This window comes from Equus caballus, chromosome 3 (assembly GCF_041296265.1).
Source record: "Equus caballus isolate H_3958 breed thoroughbred chromosome 3, TB-T2T, whole genome shotgun sequence".
Lineage (NCBI taxonomy): Eukaryota > Metazoa > Chordata > Mammalia > Perissodactyla > Equidae > Equus > Equus caballus.
The window spans coordinates 22,204,925-22,224,205 of NC_091686.1; the positions used below are offsets into that span (position 1 = coordinate 22,204,925).

The 19,281-nt window shown below is 39.3% G+C and overlaps 1 protein-coding gene across 2 annotated transcripts in view; it reads left to right on the forward strand.

Moving 5' to 3' along the window:
- PHLPP2 (PH domain and leucine rich repeat protein phosphatase 2) overlaps window positions 1–16,610 on the forward strand; it is a 71,455-nt gene extending 54,845 nt beyond the window's left edge. For both annotated transcript variants that reach the window (XM_070263097.1, XM_023637268.2), the window contains 6 exons: window positions 5,098–5,260; window positions 5,457–5,587; window positions 6,516–6,626; window positions 7,475–7,669; window positions 9,107–9,338; window positions 11,866–16,610. In XM_070263097.1, the coding sequence (XP_070119198.1) occupies window positions 5,098–5,260; window positions 5,457–5,587; window positions 6,516–6,626; window positions 7,475–7,669; window positions 9,107–9,338; window positions 11,866–13,020 (1,987 nt within the window). In that variant the 3' untranslated portion in view covers window positions 13,021–16,610. The remainder of the gene's footprint in view (window positions 1–5,097; window positions 5,261–5,456; window positions 5,588–6,515; window positions 6,627–7,474; window positions 7,670–9,106; window positions 9,339–11,865) is intronic.
- Window positions 16,611–19,281: the final 2,671 nt, after the last annotated feature.

The window sequence follows — 19,281 nt, forward strand, 5'->3', positions numbered from 1 at the left end:
TTTGTCTTTCTCAGTCTGGCTTATTTCGCTAGGCGTAATTCCCTCCAGGTCCATCCATGTTGTTGCAAATGGGATGAATTTGTCTTTTTTTCTAGCTGAGTAGTATTCCATTGTACATATATACCACATCATCTTTATCCAATCATCAGTCGATGGGCACTTGGATTGTTTCCATGTCTTGGCAATTGTGAATAGTGCTGCAGTGAACATAGGGGTACATATGTTACCTTGGATTGTTGATTTCAAGTTGTTTGGGTAGACACCCAGTAGCTGGGTCATATGGTAGTTCTATTTTTAGTTTTTTGGGGGAATCTCCGTAGTAGCTGTACCAGTTTGCATTCCCACGAGCAGTGTATGAGGGTTCCCTTCTATCCACACCCTCTCCAACATTTGTTATTTTTAGTCTTAGTGAATATAGCCATTTTAACAGGCATAAGGTGATCTCTTAGTGTAGTTTTGATTTGCATTTCTTTGATGCTTAGTGATGTTGAACATATTTTCATGTGTTTATTGGCCCTGTATATCTTCTTTGGAAAAATGGTCATATCCTCTGCCCATTTTTTGATCGGGCTATTTTGTTGTTCTTCAGTTGCGTGAGTTCCTGATATATTATGGAGATTAACCCCTTATTGGATATATGATTTGCAAAAATTTTCTCCCAATTGGTGGGTTGTCTTTTGGTTTTAATCCTAGTTTCTTTTGCCTTGCAGAAGCCCTTTAGTCTGATGAATTCCCACTTGTTTATTTTTTCTTTTGTTTCCTTTGAGAAGACATGGTATTCGAAAAGATCCTTTTAAGTTCAATGTCAAAGAGTGTACTACCTAGATTATCTTCCAGGAATTTTATGGTTTCAGGATTTATCTTCAAGTCTTTGATCCATTTTGAGTTTATTTTTGTGTATGGCATGAGATAATGGTCTACTTTCCTTCTTTTGCATGAATGTGGCTGTCCAGTTTTCCTGACACCATTTATTGAAGAGGCTGTCTTTTCGGGGCTGGCCCCGTGGCCGAGTGGTTAAGTTCGCGCGCTCCGCTGCAGGCGGCCCAGTGTTTCGTTAGTTCGAATCCTGGGCGCGGACATGGCACTGCTCATCAGACCACGCTGAGGCAGCGTCCCACATGCCACAACTAGAAGAACCCACAACGAAGAATACACAACTATGTACCGGGGGGCTTTGGGGAGAAAAAGGAAAAAATAAAATCTTAAAAAAAAAAAAAAAAAAAAAAAAGAGGCTGTCTTTTCTCCATTATATGTTCTTGGCACCTTTGTCGAAGCTTAGCTGTCTGTATAAGTGCGGTTTTATTTCTGGGCTTTCAGTTCTGTTCCATTGATTTGTGTGCCTGTTTTTGTAATAGTACCATGCTGTTGTGATCACTATGGCTTTGTAGTACATTTTGAAGTCAGGGATTGTGATGCCTCCAGCTTTGTTCTTTTTTCTCAGGATTGCTTTAGCAATTCAGGGTCTTTGGTTGCCCCATATGAATTTTAGGATTCTTTGCTCTATTTCCATGAAGAATGTTATTGGGATTCTGATTGCACTGAATCCATAGATTGCTTTGGGTAGTATGGACATTTTAGCTATGTTTATTTTTCCAATCCATGTGCATGAAATCTCTTTCCATCTCTTTCCATCATTATCTATTTCTTTCAATAATATCTTATAGTTTTCATTGTATAAGTCCTTTGCATCCTTAGTTAAGTTTATTCCTAGATACTTTATTCTTTTTTTGCAGTTATAAATGGAATTGTATTCTTGAGTTCTCTTTCTGTAAGTTCATTATTAGAGTACAGAGATGTAACTGATTTTTGTAAGTTGATTTTGTACCCTGCAATTTTGCTGTAGTGGTTAGTTATTTCTAATAGTTTTTCTGATGGATTCTTTGGGGTTTTCTATACATAAGATCATGTCGTCTGGAAACAGAGTTTCACTTCTTCACTGCCTATTTGGATTCCTTTTATTCCTTTCTCTTGCCTAATTGCTCTGGCCAAAACCTCTAGTACTGTGTTGAATAAGAGTGGTGATAGTGGGCATCCTTGTTTTGTTCCTGTTCTCAGAGGGATGGCATTCAGTTTTTCCTCATTGAGTATGATGTTGGCTGTGGGTTTGTCATATATGGCCTTTAGTATGTTGAGGTAATTTCCTTCTATCCCCATTTTATTAAGTGTTTTTATCCTAAATGGCTGTTGGATCTTGTCAAATGCTTTCTCTGTGTCTATTGAGATGATCAAGTAGTTTTTATTCCTCATTTTGTTAAGATTGATTTACGGATGTTGAAGCATCCCTGTGTCCCTGGAATAAATCCCACTTGATCATGTTGTATGGTCTTTTTGATGTATTGCTGTATTTGGGTTGCCAATACTTTGCTGAGGATTTTTGCATCAATGTTCATCGGCAATATTGGCCTGTAGCTCTCCTTTTTTGTCCTGTCCTTGTCAGGCTTTGGTATTGGACTGATGTTGGCTTTGTAGAATGTGTTAAGAAGTGTTCCATCTTCCCTAATTTTTTGGAATAGCTTGAGAAGGATATGTATTAAATCCTCTCTGAAAATTTGGTAGAATTCCCCAGGGAAGCCACCTGGTCCTGGACTTTTTTTTTTTTTTTTTTTTTTAAGATTTTATTTTTTCCTTTTTTTTTCTTCCCAAAGCCCCCCGGTACATAGTTGTATATTCTTTGTTGTGGGTCCTGCTAGTTGTGGCATGTGGGACGCTGCCTCAGCGTGGTTTGATGAGCAGTGTCATGTCCGCGCCCAGGATTCGAACCAACGAAACACTGGGCCGCCTGCAGCGGAGCGCGCGAACTTAACCGCTCGGCCACGGGGCCAGCCCCTGGTCCTGGACTTTTAAATAAAACAAAACTGTATATTTTGATTCTGATTTTATTTTACAAATTTTCTTAGAAATATGATTAACTTCAGAAAACTTATCCTGTAATTTTTGTGAAAATTTATGAAGTGAGATATTTAGAGCTTAGAGGAGACAAGTGGGATAAACTTGATAGCTTCCTTGAAAGAATTTGAACCATGGCTTTTAACATGTATACAGAATCTTAATTTCAGAATGTGACAGATTTCTTGAAATCCTATCAGGTTAATTCAGTTGGACTCAAATGTGTTCATATAAAGTGAAAGTGACAGACCACTGACAAGTTCTATTAGTATGTGAAGCTGTTGTGAGATATCAGATGCAATACTCTGAAACTAATGAATTCCGCCTAATTTGATGACACTCTTATTGTTGGAGGGGTCAAAAGCAGGCTGATATAAAACTTAAAACACATCAAAGAATATGAAAATATAAAGTTAGAAGTAAACATAAGAATTAACAGGAGATCACATAAAATTAGAGTAATCTGAATACAGATAATAAAACAAATGGAAGTTAAGAGGAGTATATTAAAGGAAACATATGTTCTATACTGAATAATAAATCCACTGTCAAGTCATCTCCTGAACAGTGTTGTAATTGCACAGGCACAGTCCAGATCTTCTGTGTCTTTTGGACTATTTTCAGAATCTAGCACACTTCTGGGTGCTCAGCAAGAGACTGATTGAAATTGGGGTACTGCATTTCTGTTCACAAGTCAGAAAGATCCAGGGAGGGAGGAGTATAAGAGAAAAGTGTGAGGTATGGAAATGGAAGAAATTTCTGAATATATTATTAAGTAAAAACAAAAACAAGTTATAAAACAATATGTATAATATGGCATCTTTTTTAATTTGAAAAATATAGTTTCCTGCATTTAAAAGGACAAGAATACTGTCATCAGAGATTATCTCTGGTAGTGAGATTAAAAGATTTTTTTTCTGTTTCTGTCTGATTTTCTGCTTTTTCTGTTTCTGTTTTTTCTGTTTCTGTCTCTATTTTTAAATTTTTTTCACTGAGTATTACTATTGCAATAAGAAAGAAAATTTTAATTTACTGATCTTAGTTATTAAAAGCATTTGTGAATTTATTTTCTAGCAACAGAAATTATTATATATTAATGAAAAGGGCAGGATGTGAATTTATATAAAACAAATCTGCATATGAAAATTTGGTGGGAAATTCAGTAAAGTGAGAATAGTAATTTTTTCAGATTGGCGGTATTATTGTTGATTATTTTCTTCATTTTCCAAACTTTCTCTCCATGTTACAGCAGTTTATTATTATTATTTTTGCTGAGGAAGATTCACTCTGAGCTAACATCCATTGCCAATCTTCCTCTTTTTTGCTTGAGGAAGATTAGCACTCAGCTAACATCTGTGCTAATCTTCCTCTGTTTTGTTATATATGAGACACCACCACAGCATGGCTGGCAAGTGGAGTAAGGCCACGCCCAGGATCTGGACCTGCGAACTCAGGCTGCAGAAGCAGAGCGTGCAGAACTTTAACCACTCAGCCACAGGGCTGGGCTCAGTTTATTATTTTTATAATTTTTTAAATAAATAGATAAAAAGAAATCAGAGCGATTTGTAATAATCTAGATAAAGGTGTTAGGCCATCTTAAGATACTTCACTTGCTGTGGAGAAACTTTTGCTCAATCCTGTGGAAGAGTGTGAATCACATCACAGTGCCAAGCACAGTGCTGTCTGTATAATAAGCACTCAGTTAATGTTTAAGAAGATGGATTGTGCTACGAATAAGTCACTGTAGAAATTTAAAACTGAAATGAACCTTAGTGATGATTTCGTACAACTTCTTTATTTTACAGCTGAGGATATTGATGTCCACTGACATTAACTTACCCAGGATTTTGCAACTAGTTAGTGGCAAATCAAGTACTATAACTAATCTACCAAACCTAGGCCCATGCTGGTTCAGCCACTTCCTGTAAGTCAGATAATAGGAAGATGTTCATGCCCACAAGATCCAACAGCTGTAAGAGAAGCAAGGGAAGCTTCAGCCCTTGAAACACACTGGGAGGCAGATTAGGCTGAGATTCAGCGAGAGCAGTCACCATGGTGAGCTGTTTGTTCCCTTTGCTGGTATCTGATTGTTTCATTCTGACTAGTCACCTGGCAGTGGACCAGGTCACCTCTGTACTCTGTGGCTACTGTACTTGCTTGGCAGCTACTTATTTCAGGTGCAGTATGTTATTTTTGGTGTTTCTTTTTCAGCAAACTAAATAAATTGGAGGAGTTGGAGGAACTCAACCTAAGTGGCAACAAGCTTAAAACCATTCCCACAACCATAGCAAACTGTAAAAGGCTGCACACCCTTGTCGCACACTCCAACAACATCAGCATTTTCCCAGAAATACTGCAGTTGCCTCAGATCCAGGTACTTTTATGTGCTGGAATGATGTGCTTTTGGGAGAAATGGCAAGAGTGTGAATGAGGAAAAAGGAAGTGGCAATTTGGGATCACAGTATATTTAATTGATTCCTGGGAAGAAATTAAGTTCCCTTTGAGGATACAGTAGGAGAGTGAGCATTAGGGAATTAAGAATTAACTTAATTTCTCCGTTTTCCTCTCAGTTTGTAGACCTAAGCTGCAATGACTTGACAGAAATCCTGATTCCTGAGGCTTTGCCTGCTACTTTACAAGACCTTGACCTGACAGGAAATACAAATCTGGTTCTGGAACACAAGACGTTGGACACATTTAGGTAGGAAGAAAATTTGAAGTTGAATCTGCATGTGCTTTTAGTCCTACCAGCTGTGTGTATGTCTTCTTAAGGACTGTGGAAATCTTGATTAACTAAAGGAATAGAATGAATTCGGTCATAAAGCGCTTGGTTCTCTTCTTTGATTCAATTTCTTTTCTTTTTAAAGATTGGCACCTGCGCTAACATCTCTTGCCAGTCTTTTTTTCTTCTTCTCCCCAAAGCCCCCAGTACATAGTTGTATATTCTATTTGTAGGTCCTTCTGGCTCTGCTATATGGGACGCTGCCTCAGCATGGCTTCATGAGCGGTGCTAGGTCTGTGGCCAGGATCTGAACCAGCGAAACCCTGAGCTGCTGAAGCGGAGCACAAACTTAACCACTCGGCCATGAGGCCAGCCCCTGATGCAATTTTTGATGGATGTTCTATCCAGTAGTCAGCCTATTTATATTAGAACTCAGCATGATGACTACTGCTTAGCCATACACTGAATATTTTTACCTGCCAGGCATAGATATTTTAGGTGGCACAGATCACATTACATTACAACATCTAAGAGACAATGCAAGCTCCTTCATTGTACCAAGACTTCATTGTATCAAAATATTAAGTGGACAGTTGGCTGAAATGTAGAAATCCTTGTTGTGCTTAGTTTTTCACTGAAATGAACGGCATCAATTGTAACAATATTTGACCCCTATTTCTTCCTCCTACCCCTTTCCTTCCTTTCCCTCCTTTCCCTCCTCCTCCTTGGCCAGTGGATCAGCACACTACTGTCATTTCAGTCTCTCTTTAGTGTCATTAAGTCTCTCTGGAAATGAATCTTGGTCTGTAAACAGATTATTTTATAAAAACATACATTGTTGTTGGGTTGTTTTTGTAAAATACAGAAATGCATATGGTTTAATCTTCCCTTCCTCCACTTCCCACAGCCATATCACAACCCTAAAAATTGATCAGAAACCTTTGCCAACCACTGATTCTACAATTACGTCTACCTTCTGGAGCCATGGACTGGCTGAGATGGCAGGGCAGAGAAATAAGTGAGTATCTTGGCCCTGGAGACTGAGGGAAAAAAAGACAGCCCCTGAGATCTGGGAACTGATCTGATGCTGCAAGTTGGGCTGTGTCGTTCTTCTTTTGGACATAGACAAATCACAGAATGCCAGCATCAGATAAGATCCTGAGAACATGATCCCCTGAGACAAAAACAAGATGAATGCACAGTCCATAAAATACCAAACATCCCCTCTCCTGGCTAAAATGGGTGACTGCTACTTTCTTTACCAATTACAGCTTTATCCTCTTTCCCTATAGATAAGATTTATTGAGATACCCAACCATAGAATGGCCTTGCTTTCTGACAGCACCCAATCTAGTATGGTTCCCCACTTTGTTAGACTTCCCCGAAATGACCCAACCAAAGCCCAAATTCTCTACTAGGTTTTTCCAATACTGTCTTATCTATATACCCTAGAGTTCCACGGTGTGCATTTTCCCTTGCTGCACAGCATAATAAACCCAACTTATTCAACCACAGGTGTGCTCCTGGGGGTCTTCGGCTGAAGGACATTGACAATACTAGTCCTTAATCACTACTAAGAGAAAACATTTAATCTGTCCAGCCTTTGGCAGCATTGCAAAACTAATATGTACTGCTCATGGATGTGGCTGAATTCCCCCTTTTCTTATGACATCACTCTTTCAGATGATACTTAATTATCTTATCTAACATTTTTTTCATGTGTAGATTAGGATTTACTACTATTCTTCTCAATCCTCAATTAATACTTTTTTAAAGAAGGCACACTGGAGAATAATCCTTTACCAATCCTTTACCTATTACCAAGAATAATTCTTTGATGTTTGTCCTTCTGTATTTCTGTGATAGGCTGTGTGTATCTGCCCTAGCTGTGGATAACTTTGCAGAGGGGGTGGGAGCTGTGTATGGCATGTTCGATGGGGACCGAAATGAGGAGCTCCCTCGCCTGCTCCAGTGTACCATGGCAGACGTGCTTTTGGAAGAGGTACAGCAGTCAACAAATGACACAGTCTTCATGGCTAACACCTTCTTGGTATCTCACAGGTAAGCAGGTGGGTTGAATAATCCCTAACTCAGTCCCGCTTTTGGAAAATATGTCTCAGTAAGCCAGAAAGTCAGGGTCTAAATTACAGGTACAAGAGCAAGGTGAGACCTTGCTCCTTCTTTCGTGACCGTTCTATCAGCATGGCATGTGGAGTTTGGGCTCTTTAAAGAGTCTCTGGAGCCATCTGTTTTCTCTGTTGACCCAAAGACTGGTGAGGATCTGGAAAGCCCAGAAATCATGCACAAAAAATTGTGTGTGTGTATATGCATTTGTACATTTGGGGAAAGGAAATGGTAAGCTTTTATAAGATTCGCCAAAGAGTCAATGACCTATAAAAGGTTAAGCATTGATCAGATTCATGTGTTTAGAATACTTATTAGTGGGGATTTACCAACTAATCTTCTCATTCAAGTCTAAGCCACTTAAGGACAAAAACCCTATATAACCAAACTGTTGAAAATCTCTTAGCAGCTAATGGAGCATCTTGCACGCCAAGTGGGCTGCATAGAGGATATGTACCACTGAGAGGTTGTCAACTTGTGTAATCAAAGTTGAAATGGAGCAGCCTGGAGCCCAACCTGATTTTATCTGTCATTATAACACAAAGCAAAGATATTGGGAAAGGAGACTATTTTTCAGTAATAGAATTGAGCCTAGGAACTTGGCAAAATAAAGGGTTTTGGAAAGGGAACTCAATTTATGAAGCATCCTCCAAGAGCTGGGCACTATACCAAGCATTTTTCTTATTATATCTTTTATTTTCAAAACAAGCCAAAGAGGTAGATATTTTATCATAAAAATTTCTGGGAGAATTAACTTGCTGAGGATCTATAGCCTCTAAATCACAGAGCTGGAATTTGAAACCAGATCTTTCTGATAGTAGCCATCTAGGGGATAGATGCCTTGTGCATGGGAGAAATACAAGGAGAATTATGGTCCTTCCTTCAAGGAACTTGCAACCTAAGTGAGTGGTTCTCAGAGTGTTGTTCTAGGACCAGCAGTCTCAGCATCACCAGAAACTTGTTGGAAATGCAGATTATTGGGCCAGCCCCTTACCCACTGAGTCAGAAACTCTGTGGGTGGGCCCAGCAATGTGTGTTTTAACAAGCCTTCTGGGTGATTCTGATGTTCTAAAGTCGGAAGCCACTGAATTAGGTCGTTGTAGTCTATGAGCCGACATAAGCAGAGGCAGTAGAGAAAGACGTACCCTTATTGTCTCCCCTTCCCCAACCCTTTTTGTAAAATTTCCTTGTCAGCTAAGCATGGAAGACGTGATTCTCTTCACCATCATCACCTATAGCAAGAGACTGCCTTCAGGTGGATAATTCTGGTTCACAGTCACATGGCAGAAAAACAAGGAAATCACGGACATGAAGGACTGCCACTTTGTTCTAAAATTAGCTACCATGTCTTCATTTTCCTTTCTTTCTAAATAGGAAATTAGGAATGGCTGGCCAGAAGCTAGGCTCCTCTGCTCTCCTTTGTTACATCCGCCCTGACACTGCCGACCCAACAAGTAGTTTTAGCTTGACAGTGGCCAACGTTGGCACATGCCAAGCAGTCCTGTGCCGAAGCGGGAAACCAGTGCCCCTCTCTAAAGTCTTCAGCCTGGAACAGGACTCAGAAGAGGCTCAGAGGGTGAAGGACCAAAAAGCCATCATAACAGAGGTGAGTCTCACTCTCCACCAGTCACTTGTACTCCTCAAATCTAGAGAATGCTGTTCTGCATAGAGGCAGTGAAGGTCCATTTTCTTCCCATCAAGCCTTGTAAATTGTATCCAAACCAGATAATAGTACTAGGAGAAAATCTAATGAGCAGTTAATAACTCGCAAAAAGAAAAATCAAATTAATTAGAAATGAAAAATCTTCATTTGTGATCCTTTAGATGTAGAGCTTACATGTAAAATGAATGTAAATGTCCCCCTTGGTTGATTTCTACCTCATATGGTTTGTTATTCCAAACAGAAGAAGAAAAAGTTCTATAGTTTGATGTCTCCATTCTGAAATGTAATGTTTCAAAATATTATATGGCTTAGTATGCTCTGGGCTTTTTAATTTGTTGTTGTTGTTGTTGTTGAGGAAGATTAGCCCTGAGCTAACATCTGCTGCCAATCCTCCTCTTTTTGCTGAGGAAGACTGGCCCTGAGCTAACATCCATGCCCGTCTTCCTCTACTTTAGATGTGGGATACCTACCACAGCATGGCTTCTGCCAAGCGGTGCCATGTCCACACCTGGGATCAGAACTTGCGAACCCCAGGCCACTGAGAAGCAGAACGTGCGAACTTAACCACTGTGCCACCGGGCTGGCCCCCTGGGTTTTTTTTTTTAATAGTAAAGCATCAGCATCTCTACTATTTTATAGCTTTTCTCTTTTTAGAAATTAGCATAACATTTTTGCTTTCAAAGAGACTAGGATTTACATGTGAACATTGTTTACTGCAAAGCAGAATTCTGTTCATATCTTTTGCTCATTTTTCATTGAATTGTTTGTTTATTGTTGAGTTTTAAGAGTTCTTGTCTATCTTGGATACAAGTCCTCATCAGATAGAAGTTTTGCAAGTATTGTCTCCCAGTCTGTGGCTTTTATTTTTTCATTCTTTTAATAGTGTCTTTTGAGGAGCAGAAGTTATTAGTTTTAATGAAGTCCTGCTTACCATTTTTTTTCTTTCATGGGTCGTGCTTTTGATGTTATATCTAAAAACTTGTTGCCAAACCCAAAGTCACTTACAGTTTCTTCTATTATCTTCCAGAAGTTTTGTGTTTTACATTTAGGTCTATGATCTCTTTTGAATTCATGTTTGTGAAAGGTGTAAGCTCTGTGTCTGAATTCTTTTTCTTTTTTTGCATGTGAATGTTCGGTTGTCCCAGCAGTGTTTGTTGAAAAGACTGTTCTTTCTCCATCGAATTGCCTTCACTCCTTTGTCAAAGATCAGTGCATTGTGTTTGTGTGGGTCCATTTCTGGGCTGTCTCTTGTGTCAGAATTCTGTAAAAAGACTATCCATATTAGATTCCATCCAAAGCAGCACAAAACAAAAAGAGTATCATTATAGTGTGGTTGATACTAGAAGATTCTGGAACTACGAGGCATTAGTCTTAAGAAGGTCTTTCAGTCAAAACAAATGAAAGATAAAAGATAACTTTTTGTTTGATTGGTCTACTTTTACAGTATTTAGATAATGTTGTTTAGATTTTTCTTATGGGGTCCTAGACAAATAAGAAATATTTTTACAAATGTTGTTTTAACCACAGACATTTATTTATTGTTTGCTTATTATTTGCTAAGCACTGTACTTTCATTATTTTATTTAATCTTTACCATAACCCCCATGAAAGAAGTTGTTTTACTTCCATTTTACAGATGAGGAAAATAAAATGTAGAGTTTGTGACAAATTCTGGTAAATGAGAGAGTTAGTATTTTCACCCAGAGAATGACTGCAACTATGAAATAAATATACTGACAGCTTTAGAGGTTTTATTTGGTTTTATCTTGAAAAGAAATCAGTACAAAGTATCTGGCAGATGAACATTCCCAACTTGCAACCAAGGTTATTCCATTTTCTCTAAGTTTAGAATTCTGTCACTTGTGACTTGATCTGCTATTCATTATTGGTACAGTCCTTATAGAGTAGGTAAATGATGCTACAGATTTCAGACTTTCCTTTTCTAGGCTAAATGACTTTTTAGATTATTTAATGCTTTAGCTACCAAGATTCTCCTAGCCATTTAATATCTTCCTGAATCTTTTCAGTCCCAACTGTGCCTTTAAATGAGAAATCATTTTTAGTGACCCATCTGAGTTTTGGCCTTTCTGAGAATAGTAGTAATGGAGAATTAATAACAGTTCTGCTTATTATTTTTCTAACAGATGTTTCTCTATTTAAAGACATGCTGAGGCCTCTACTGCATGTTAGAGCAAATATCTTTTGAGATGGAGGTGGCTTTTAGCTACTTAATCAGTTTTAGCTTCAGTCTTCTGAACTATTTGGTGTAGTAACCATATGATATTTTGTCCTTTTAGAATTCTATACATTTATTTTTGTAAGTCCACTTAAAATTATACATATCCTAGGAAAAAATATATAACATGTCAATTGTTTTATTGTAGAGCCCTAAGCATTTTGATCTAGAAAGATATAAAATTGTATGTCATTGTTGCTTGTTTCTCAAAATTTGCATTCTGCGTGTCTCTAGGACAACAAAGTGAATGGGGTAACCTGCTGCACCCGGATGCTGGGCTGCACATACCTCTACCCTTGGATCCTCCCCAAGCCCCACATATCTTCCACTCCACTTACCATTCAAGATGAATTGCTGATTCTGGGAAACAAAGCATTGTGGGAACATTTGTCATATACAGAAGCTGTCAACGCAGTACGCCATGTACAAGACCCATTAGCAGCTGCCAAAAAACTGTGCACATTAGCCCAGAGCTATGGTTGTCAGGACAATGTGGGGGCGATGGTGGTTTATTTGAACATTGGTGAGGAAGGCTGCACTTGTGAAATGAATGGGCTCACCCTCCCAGGTCCTGGGGGATTTGCTTCAACCACCATCATCAAGGACCCTCCCAAGCCAACCACTCCTTCCTCCAGTAGTGGTATTGCCTCTGAGTTCAGCAGTGAGATGTCAACTTCAGAGGTGAGCAGTGAGGTGGGATCCACTGCTTCTGACGAACATAACACTGTTGGCCTGGATGCTGGCTTGCTTCCAAGACCAGAGAGGCGCTGCAGCCTTCATCCAACACCCACCTCTGGGGTTTTTCAGCGCCAGCCTTCTTGTGCAACTTTCTCAAGTAACCAGTCTGACAATGGCCTAGATAGTGATGATGACCAGCCCGTCGAAGGGGTCATAACAAATGGCAGCAAGGTAGAAGTAGAAGTAGATATCCACTGCTGTAGGGGAAGGGATCTTGAGAACTCTCCCACTCTTAGAGAGAATTCTCCTACCCCATGTCCTGAGGAACATGCTAGAGGAGTATTTTTGGGGATCCGAAGACAGAATAGTGTGAATAGCGGCATACTTTTGCCAGTGAGCAAGGACAAGATGGAATTACAGAAGTCTCCCTCCACTTCCTGTCTCTATGGAAAGAAACTCTCCAATGGCTCTATTGTGCCCCTAGAAGATAGCCTGAACCTCATTGAAGTGGCCACAGAAGCACCCAAGAAGAAAACTGGCTATTTTGCTGCCCCCACTCAGCTGGAGCCAGAGGATCAGTTTGTTGTCCCTCGTGACCTAGAAGAAGAAGTGAAGGAGCAAATGAAACACCACCAAGAAAGCAGGCCTGAGCCTGAGCCCAGTGAAGAGGATCGGACCGAGCTCCCGGAGGAGTTTGACACAGCACTGTGATCCTCCCCCAGGAGCCACAGCACTAGGGAAGACTGTGTAGTGTTGGGGTGGGGACCCTTCCAGAGCATTTTGCCTCTTCATTTCTAAACCATAGATAAGGGGTGTAGAACTTGGAGCCAAAAGTGGTGAGAGCTATCAGGGTCTTGCTCTGGATAAGCTAGTAAACACCATCAGTGTTAAGTTTCACATTTAACCTGCATTGGAATTCCCAGAGTTACTGGGGAGAAAGCAGATGTTGCCCTGTATCAGTCCTACCACCTGCCATTAACCCTTTCTCTCCTAGGATAATTTTGAGAATTTGCCTCCCTGGGCAGGAAAGGGACTATTTCTGTGGAGGAAATAACTGAAGATTGATTCTCTTTACTGATTGCTGCTGATGGATCTCTGTGACAGAGAAATCACTTATATCTCAACCTAACTGATGGGATGTGATGTGACTAGTCACATGGCTTTTCATTCTTCTCTACGAGAATACAGCCTATTGAAATGACGTTTATTGGAAATGTAGAACCAATCAGATAATTTATGTATGTAATGTAATGAGAGCACTTTTTGTTGACTGTGAACTTTTAATTTTCACATCTGCACTCGAGCCAATCTTCTTAGAGGCAGCCCAGCACCTTTGTCCATAGGCAGAATGATCATCGGGTTTTGGAGCCTTCTTTGTGGGTACTAGGAAGGACCCTGGGGAATTGATTTTACTATTAGATAATCAGACTCTGAATGCTCCTGAGAAACTTGGAGTAGGATCTTCTTTTGGGGATGAAGATGGGCAAGGAGTGAGGACTGAGACAACGTCCCCCGACATCACGAACAGAATAACTCCTTGATAAATGTGACACCTGCTAGGACTTTCCCAGCAGATCACAAGGGAGGCATTTGGGGATTGGCCTCTTTCCCTAACATGTGATGGAGTTGGCAGTCAGCCTCCTAGGATGTGGGGCCGAGGCTGATGCTGCCTGCATCCAAGTAACCTTGAGTTATAGCAGATGACTGAACAGACTGAGGCTGAATGAGAACAGATGGATGGAGCTCAGAGTCAGACAAGTTCCTTCTCTTATTCTAGAGCAGAGGGATAGTTTTCTAAAATGTTGGAAGTGAGGTGAGAGTTCATCTTTTTAATGTTTAACAGAGTACTCCTCTGAAAACTGCTTATCCATCTCACACGGTTTCAGAGTACTGGCCTCAATTACTAATACAAGAAAGACTTAATTGAGAAAGTCCTACACTTACAGAAAACCTGGTTTACCATATTTTTTGCACATTCCACATAACCCTAGCAAAATGCAAGTCCTTCCATATTTCTATTGCCTTTTCCTTTAGAAGATTTACTTAGGAAAATTAATTCCTATTTATTCCTACAAAATTTTGACATTGCTTGATTCTACCCAATGGGGAATATGCTTTGAATTTTTAGAATACTTTCATCAAAAGAAAATAGGGTAGAACCATTTTTAATTTGTTTCATGAGAAACAAAATGTTAAAGATAGGGTTGGTATATACATAAATATAGGGGGTTTTATTGAAGTTTTTCTTGAAGCCATAGTAGAAAACCAGAGAACCTGTCCACAAATGGTTATATATCTTCATCTTCTCAGAGGCCCCCTACCCATGTGCGTGTGTCGGTGAGGTACACTCTTAGGGGATTCCATACCATTCCAATGGCTGTCTAATGTTCAACCCCTCAAGAATCTGAATTTGAGTCCCCAGATTGTCAGGAACACTTGACTTCCCTGTGTCAGCTACTAAAAAATTGTAGAACTCAGGTCTTGAGTCAAAGTGGAGAACATAGTGGCTCATACAAAGTTTCAGTGCTGTTAGAAAGATGGGCACAATAGTGTGTTGCTGCCTTATTTTTTTATATGGGAAAATAGAAAAAATGGAAATGAAGGAAGAACCCAAGATAATTGTGATGGGTGATGTAAAACATCTTCCTACCCAGACCACAGTACCTTTGAGTTTACAAAATAGTGATGTTGTCTAAAAAAGAAAGTTATTTTGAGAATATACCACTTTAATAGTATAATCACTTAAAAATTGTCCTTTATCTGTGAACCCTTTTCTTGTCTTCTCATTGTTTCCTACCCTACTTATTAGAACCATCACAAAACCCAGTTCTGAAATGACTTTACCAGAAGTAAATGTATTTACTTTTTAGTCAGAAGAACTCTAAAAATTCCAAGTGTTCTTGTGGTAGATTTATTTTCAGGAAACATTAGGTTGTATTGAAAACCTTTAATATAGGCTATACCAAAACTGGTTATTCTTTTTTGTAACTTCCTTTCATTCATTTCCCTCTGTAATTGCTCTGTGTTCAAATAGAAGGTAACAAGGCCATAGCACATTACCAAAAATAACATAGAGAACTCTTTTGGCCTATGAGGTCATTTACAGTCATTGTGTGATCTGATTAGGTTGTCAGGTGGTGAAATCCAGTAATCTGTCTCCAGGTGAAGGTAATATCCCAGGACAGCACCGATGATCTCTAGCCCACAGATTCTGGCCTCTGCAGGATTCTCAGGTCTCTGTGTGTACCTCCCATTTAATAGAGAAGTGAAGAGAATTTCTGAAAGAACATCATTCCTGCTTATGGGAGCAGTTTGGGAATCCCAGGGAAGAAGGAAAAATACATGAGTCTTATTTGTATCCTAATGGATTAGAAATGTATTTGAAAATTTGAATGCAGGAATGTCATAAAGCTACAGTGCTACCATAGAGTCATTGAATTACCACTCCTAATACAAGTGAGGGCTTTATTATACTACTGTAGAGTCTATGTGTGCAATAAGTTGATGAGTTCATTTTCCTGGTGTATAGAAGAGCCAACAAGAGCAGCTTGGTAATCATTGGGTGCTATTATAATTGTTTGTAGCGAGTGCTATTTTCCAGGAGATGGAGCCAGTTAGGTTTGGCTGATCTACTGAATATCAAATGATGCTCTTCTTTCCATGTAGACCTTCAGCAAAAGCAGGTACTTGGAAGCCACAGGCTCACCTTCTCTATCTACTCAATAATTAATGAAGAGACCTCCATAAGGGAGCACTTGGCTGTTATTGATAAATGTACCAATTATTAAATAGTCTCCAAGCCATTCAGTGATGTCTGCAGCATCACTATAGAACTGTCTTGTGTCACTTTTTACTTCCCTCTGGGTAGAGCCTTTCAGACTCCCCCGATCATGGAGGCAAGTTAATCTTTCTCTCCAGTTAGTGACTTTTGCCCCATAATTGGGTAAGCACTTGCTAGATTGAGAAAAGCAGCTACAGTAAATCCTGCTGTTTCCCTCATTTGGTGATCCTTCAATCACACATAAGCTCCTTGTATTCTAAATTCCATGCACTTCTCCCAGATGCTATAGGGTTTTCTCTCACTGTTGCCAATGGATGTCATCCAAACAGTGAGTTCATATCCATGGTTTTGTGCAATCATTGTCGTATTGTAGTCCTAAGACTCATTATAGTGTATTTTTGATATTTTTGAAATGTGTTAAATTTTTTAATTCAATAATATGAGCCAGAGCATGTTGCAGCAAATCTATTGTTTGTAAAAAATAATAACAATAATAATAAATAAAATGAAATGAAATCTCTTTCATGGCTTTGTTTTAGAATGGAACACCTCTTATTTTATAAGTACTTTATTTTAGCATGAAACTGTAATTTTCTCTAACTTGTATGTAGAATTAGTTTCTTATCCAAAAGCACCTTTAGGAATTTTCTGCTTTTTCTTTAGAGGAAGATAAAAAATGAAACCACATTTTATAACACTATGAAGCTATGAGTTAAGGCAAGAATAAATATTTTTGATCACCTTTTAAATCAAAATAGCAATAAAGATTTTTTACATTGAGAAACATTATATTCTGACTTGGTTTATGTTTAAAGAAATCCCAACGACAGGAAACGGTCCTTATTTGCATGCAGGTTATTAACTGACTAGAGGAAACTCAATTGTAAACAACCTACAGCTCCTCAAATAAGTTGGAGAGCTGATGATGACACAGAGGAAGGAGCTAAGTGGATCATCCGGCCATCAGGTTTGTCATAATGGCTTTGGAGTCAGAACTTCAAACATAGTGGTGAGTTTTGGCTCACAAAATGTTTATAATCCAGTTAAGTCTCTGGTGGTTCCTCCCTCTTCCACCCATTGGTTGCCTCCCATAGTCTCTGGACTTCCAAGCAAGCTTATTTTACCTCTCCAAATAAAGGTCAAGTTGAAATCATTTTACAGGTTTCCTCCTCATCTAGCGGAATGAACATTTTAACACTTGGTTCACCAACTCTTCATTGAGCACCTGCCATGTGCTGAGCTCAATGACACCATCCACATTAACACCTCAGTTCCATGAGACACACAGCTCCCTATTCCAGGGTGGCAGAAGTGAAATTCTCTGAGTGTGTCTCTTCTTTGTGTAATATTAATTCCCTGGTACGCCAATGGCCACAAGAGTACATTAGTCACTCAGAACGTTCCAGTGTGTAATTCATTGGGTCTGAGTTTTGCCTCTGCTACTTAAAAGATTTGATTGTAGGCAAGTTACTTAACCCCTCCAAGGCTCAGTTTTTGGCTCAGAAATAATAGTTCTCTCTCTCATCAGTTACTTGTGAGCTTAAATGAGATGATGCAAACAATGCTTCCTTAGTACTGGACTTGGCACATAGTGAGCAGTCAATGAAATGTCAACTGTTGAGTGAGCCACTTGACCCTCTTGAACCTTTGTCTCCTCAACTGTAAGATGCAAATAATACATCTTGACCTGCCTACTGGACAAGTGGTAGTAAATCAGACAAGGTTTGCTAAAGCATCTTGAATGTTATGAAACTACAAACATGGAGTGTTATGATTACCCTGATGGCTGGGCTCCAATCACTAGTGTGGAGCTGGATCTCGGGAGCAGTATTGCACTGGGCCTGGGCACATTATCGGGGTCAGATAGGCCAAAGTCCCCATTTTATCAAGCACAAGACCCAGACATGGGCAAAGATCTAATAGGGGCATGTTTCAGGGAATAAATGCTAGATGAGAATAGTGGGTGTGGGTATTCTTTTGAGGGGGAAGGTGGGGAATAGGTTGATTTTTGCTGCTGTTAAACTTTGTCTCTACCCTCGGTGAAAACTCTGTAGGACCTAGCCACTGCCTCAAGGCTAAGAGTGATAGAGTGCACGCACCTGTGTCACAAGTGTTTGTGTTTTAACCTAGCAATGTATATTTGCAGTTGATTATTTTCCTCCAAGCTTTACTTTTTGTAAAAGTGTAATTAGTTTCCTATTTCTGTATGAGGTTTTGTTTTGATCCTTTGGATAGGTTCAATAAGAATTAGCTATCGGAAGGATTTGAGAGGAGAGAGGAAAGGTAATATATTGCAGGGAGGAGGGGATTTGGAGGTGGGCTGGGGGAGAGAAGAGTCAGCGAAAATGGCCAACACGTTAGAGGAAAATGACAAGTGAAATTTTTTTAACAGTCATCTTGGTATGTGTTGAAACGGGCTTTTGTTTGCTGATTTCTTACTAACTGTATAGAGAATCAGATTTACGTCAAAATTGCATTGTGGAAATCAGATTCTTTTTAGAAATGTACTAAAAATTTGGTTTGAATTTATTAGTTTAATCTCATTTATAATATGAAGATAAAACAATGATATTATGGAAAAAAGCTATTGAAAAGCAAGAGGACAATTAGAAAAAAACCTATATAATAAGAACGTGTATATTTCTAGTTTCATTTGACACGAACTGAAAATCTGTGACTAGTTGTAAAGTATAGGAATAGCTGTAAAACTTTAGGTTAAAATTATTGAAAGAATTTTGTTTTTAAGACTCCGTGTTAATGAGCTGTTATGTTATGAAGACAATTCAGGGTCCTGAGAGATGACAGTCTTCCTTTGGAAGCCTCCTCACTGGGCGCTGTCAGGGAATGCAGAGAGGAAGACGCCTCTGTAAGCCTTTAGAGTCTAGTAAAATGAACTGCTTTGTCTTTGAAATCAGTTGAGCATGTTTAAGAAGTTTATGAATTTTATTTCTCACTATTTGGAAGCCTCATATTTAAGAAAATTAAGTGAATTCCAATTGAATGACTCGCAACAAGAAAGAAACTAACTTGGAATGCTGGCAAAAACCATTTTCTCTCAGCCCTAATGCAGGAATCCTGAGAATGGATGTGCATGCTAAAAGCATCTCTCTTCCCCTCTCAGACATCCAGCCTCCCGTCTCTAATGGGAGAAGGCTCCTGCGGACCCAGGTGGTCACAGTACACTGCCATAT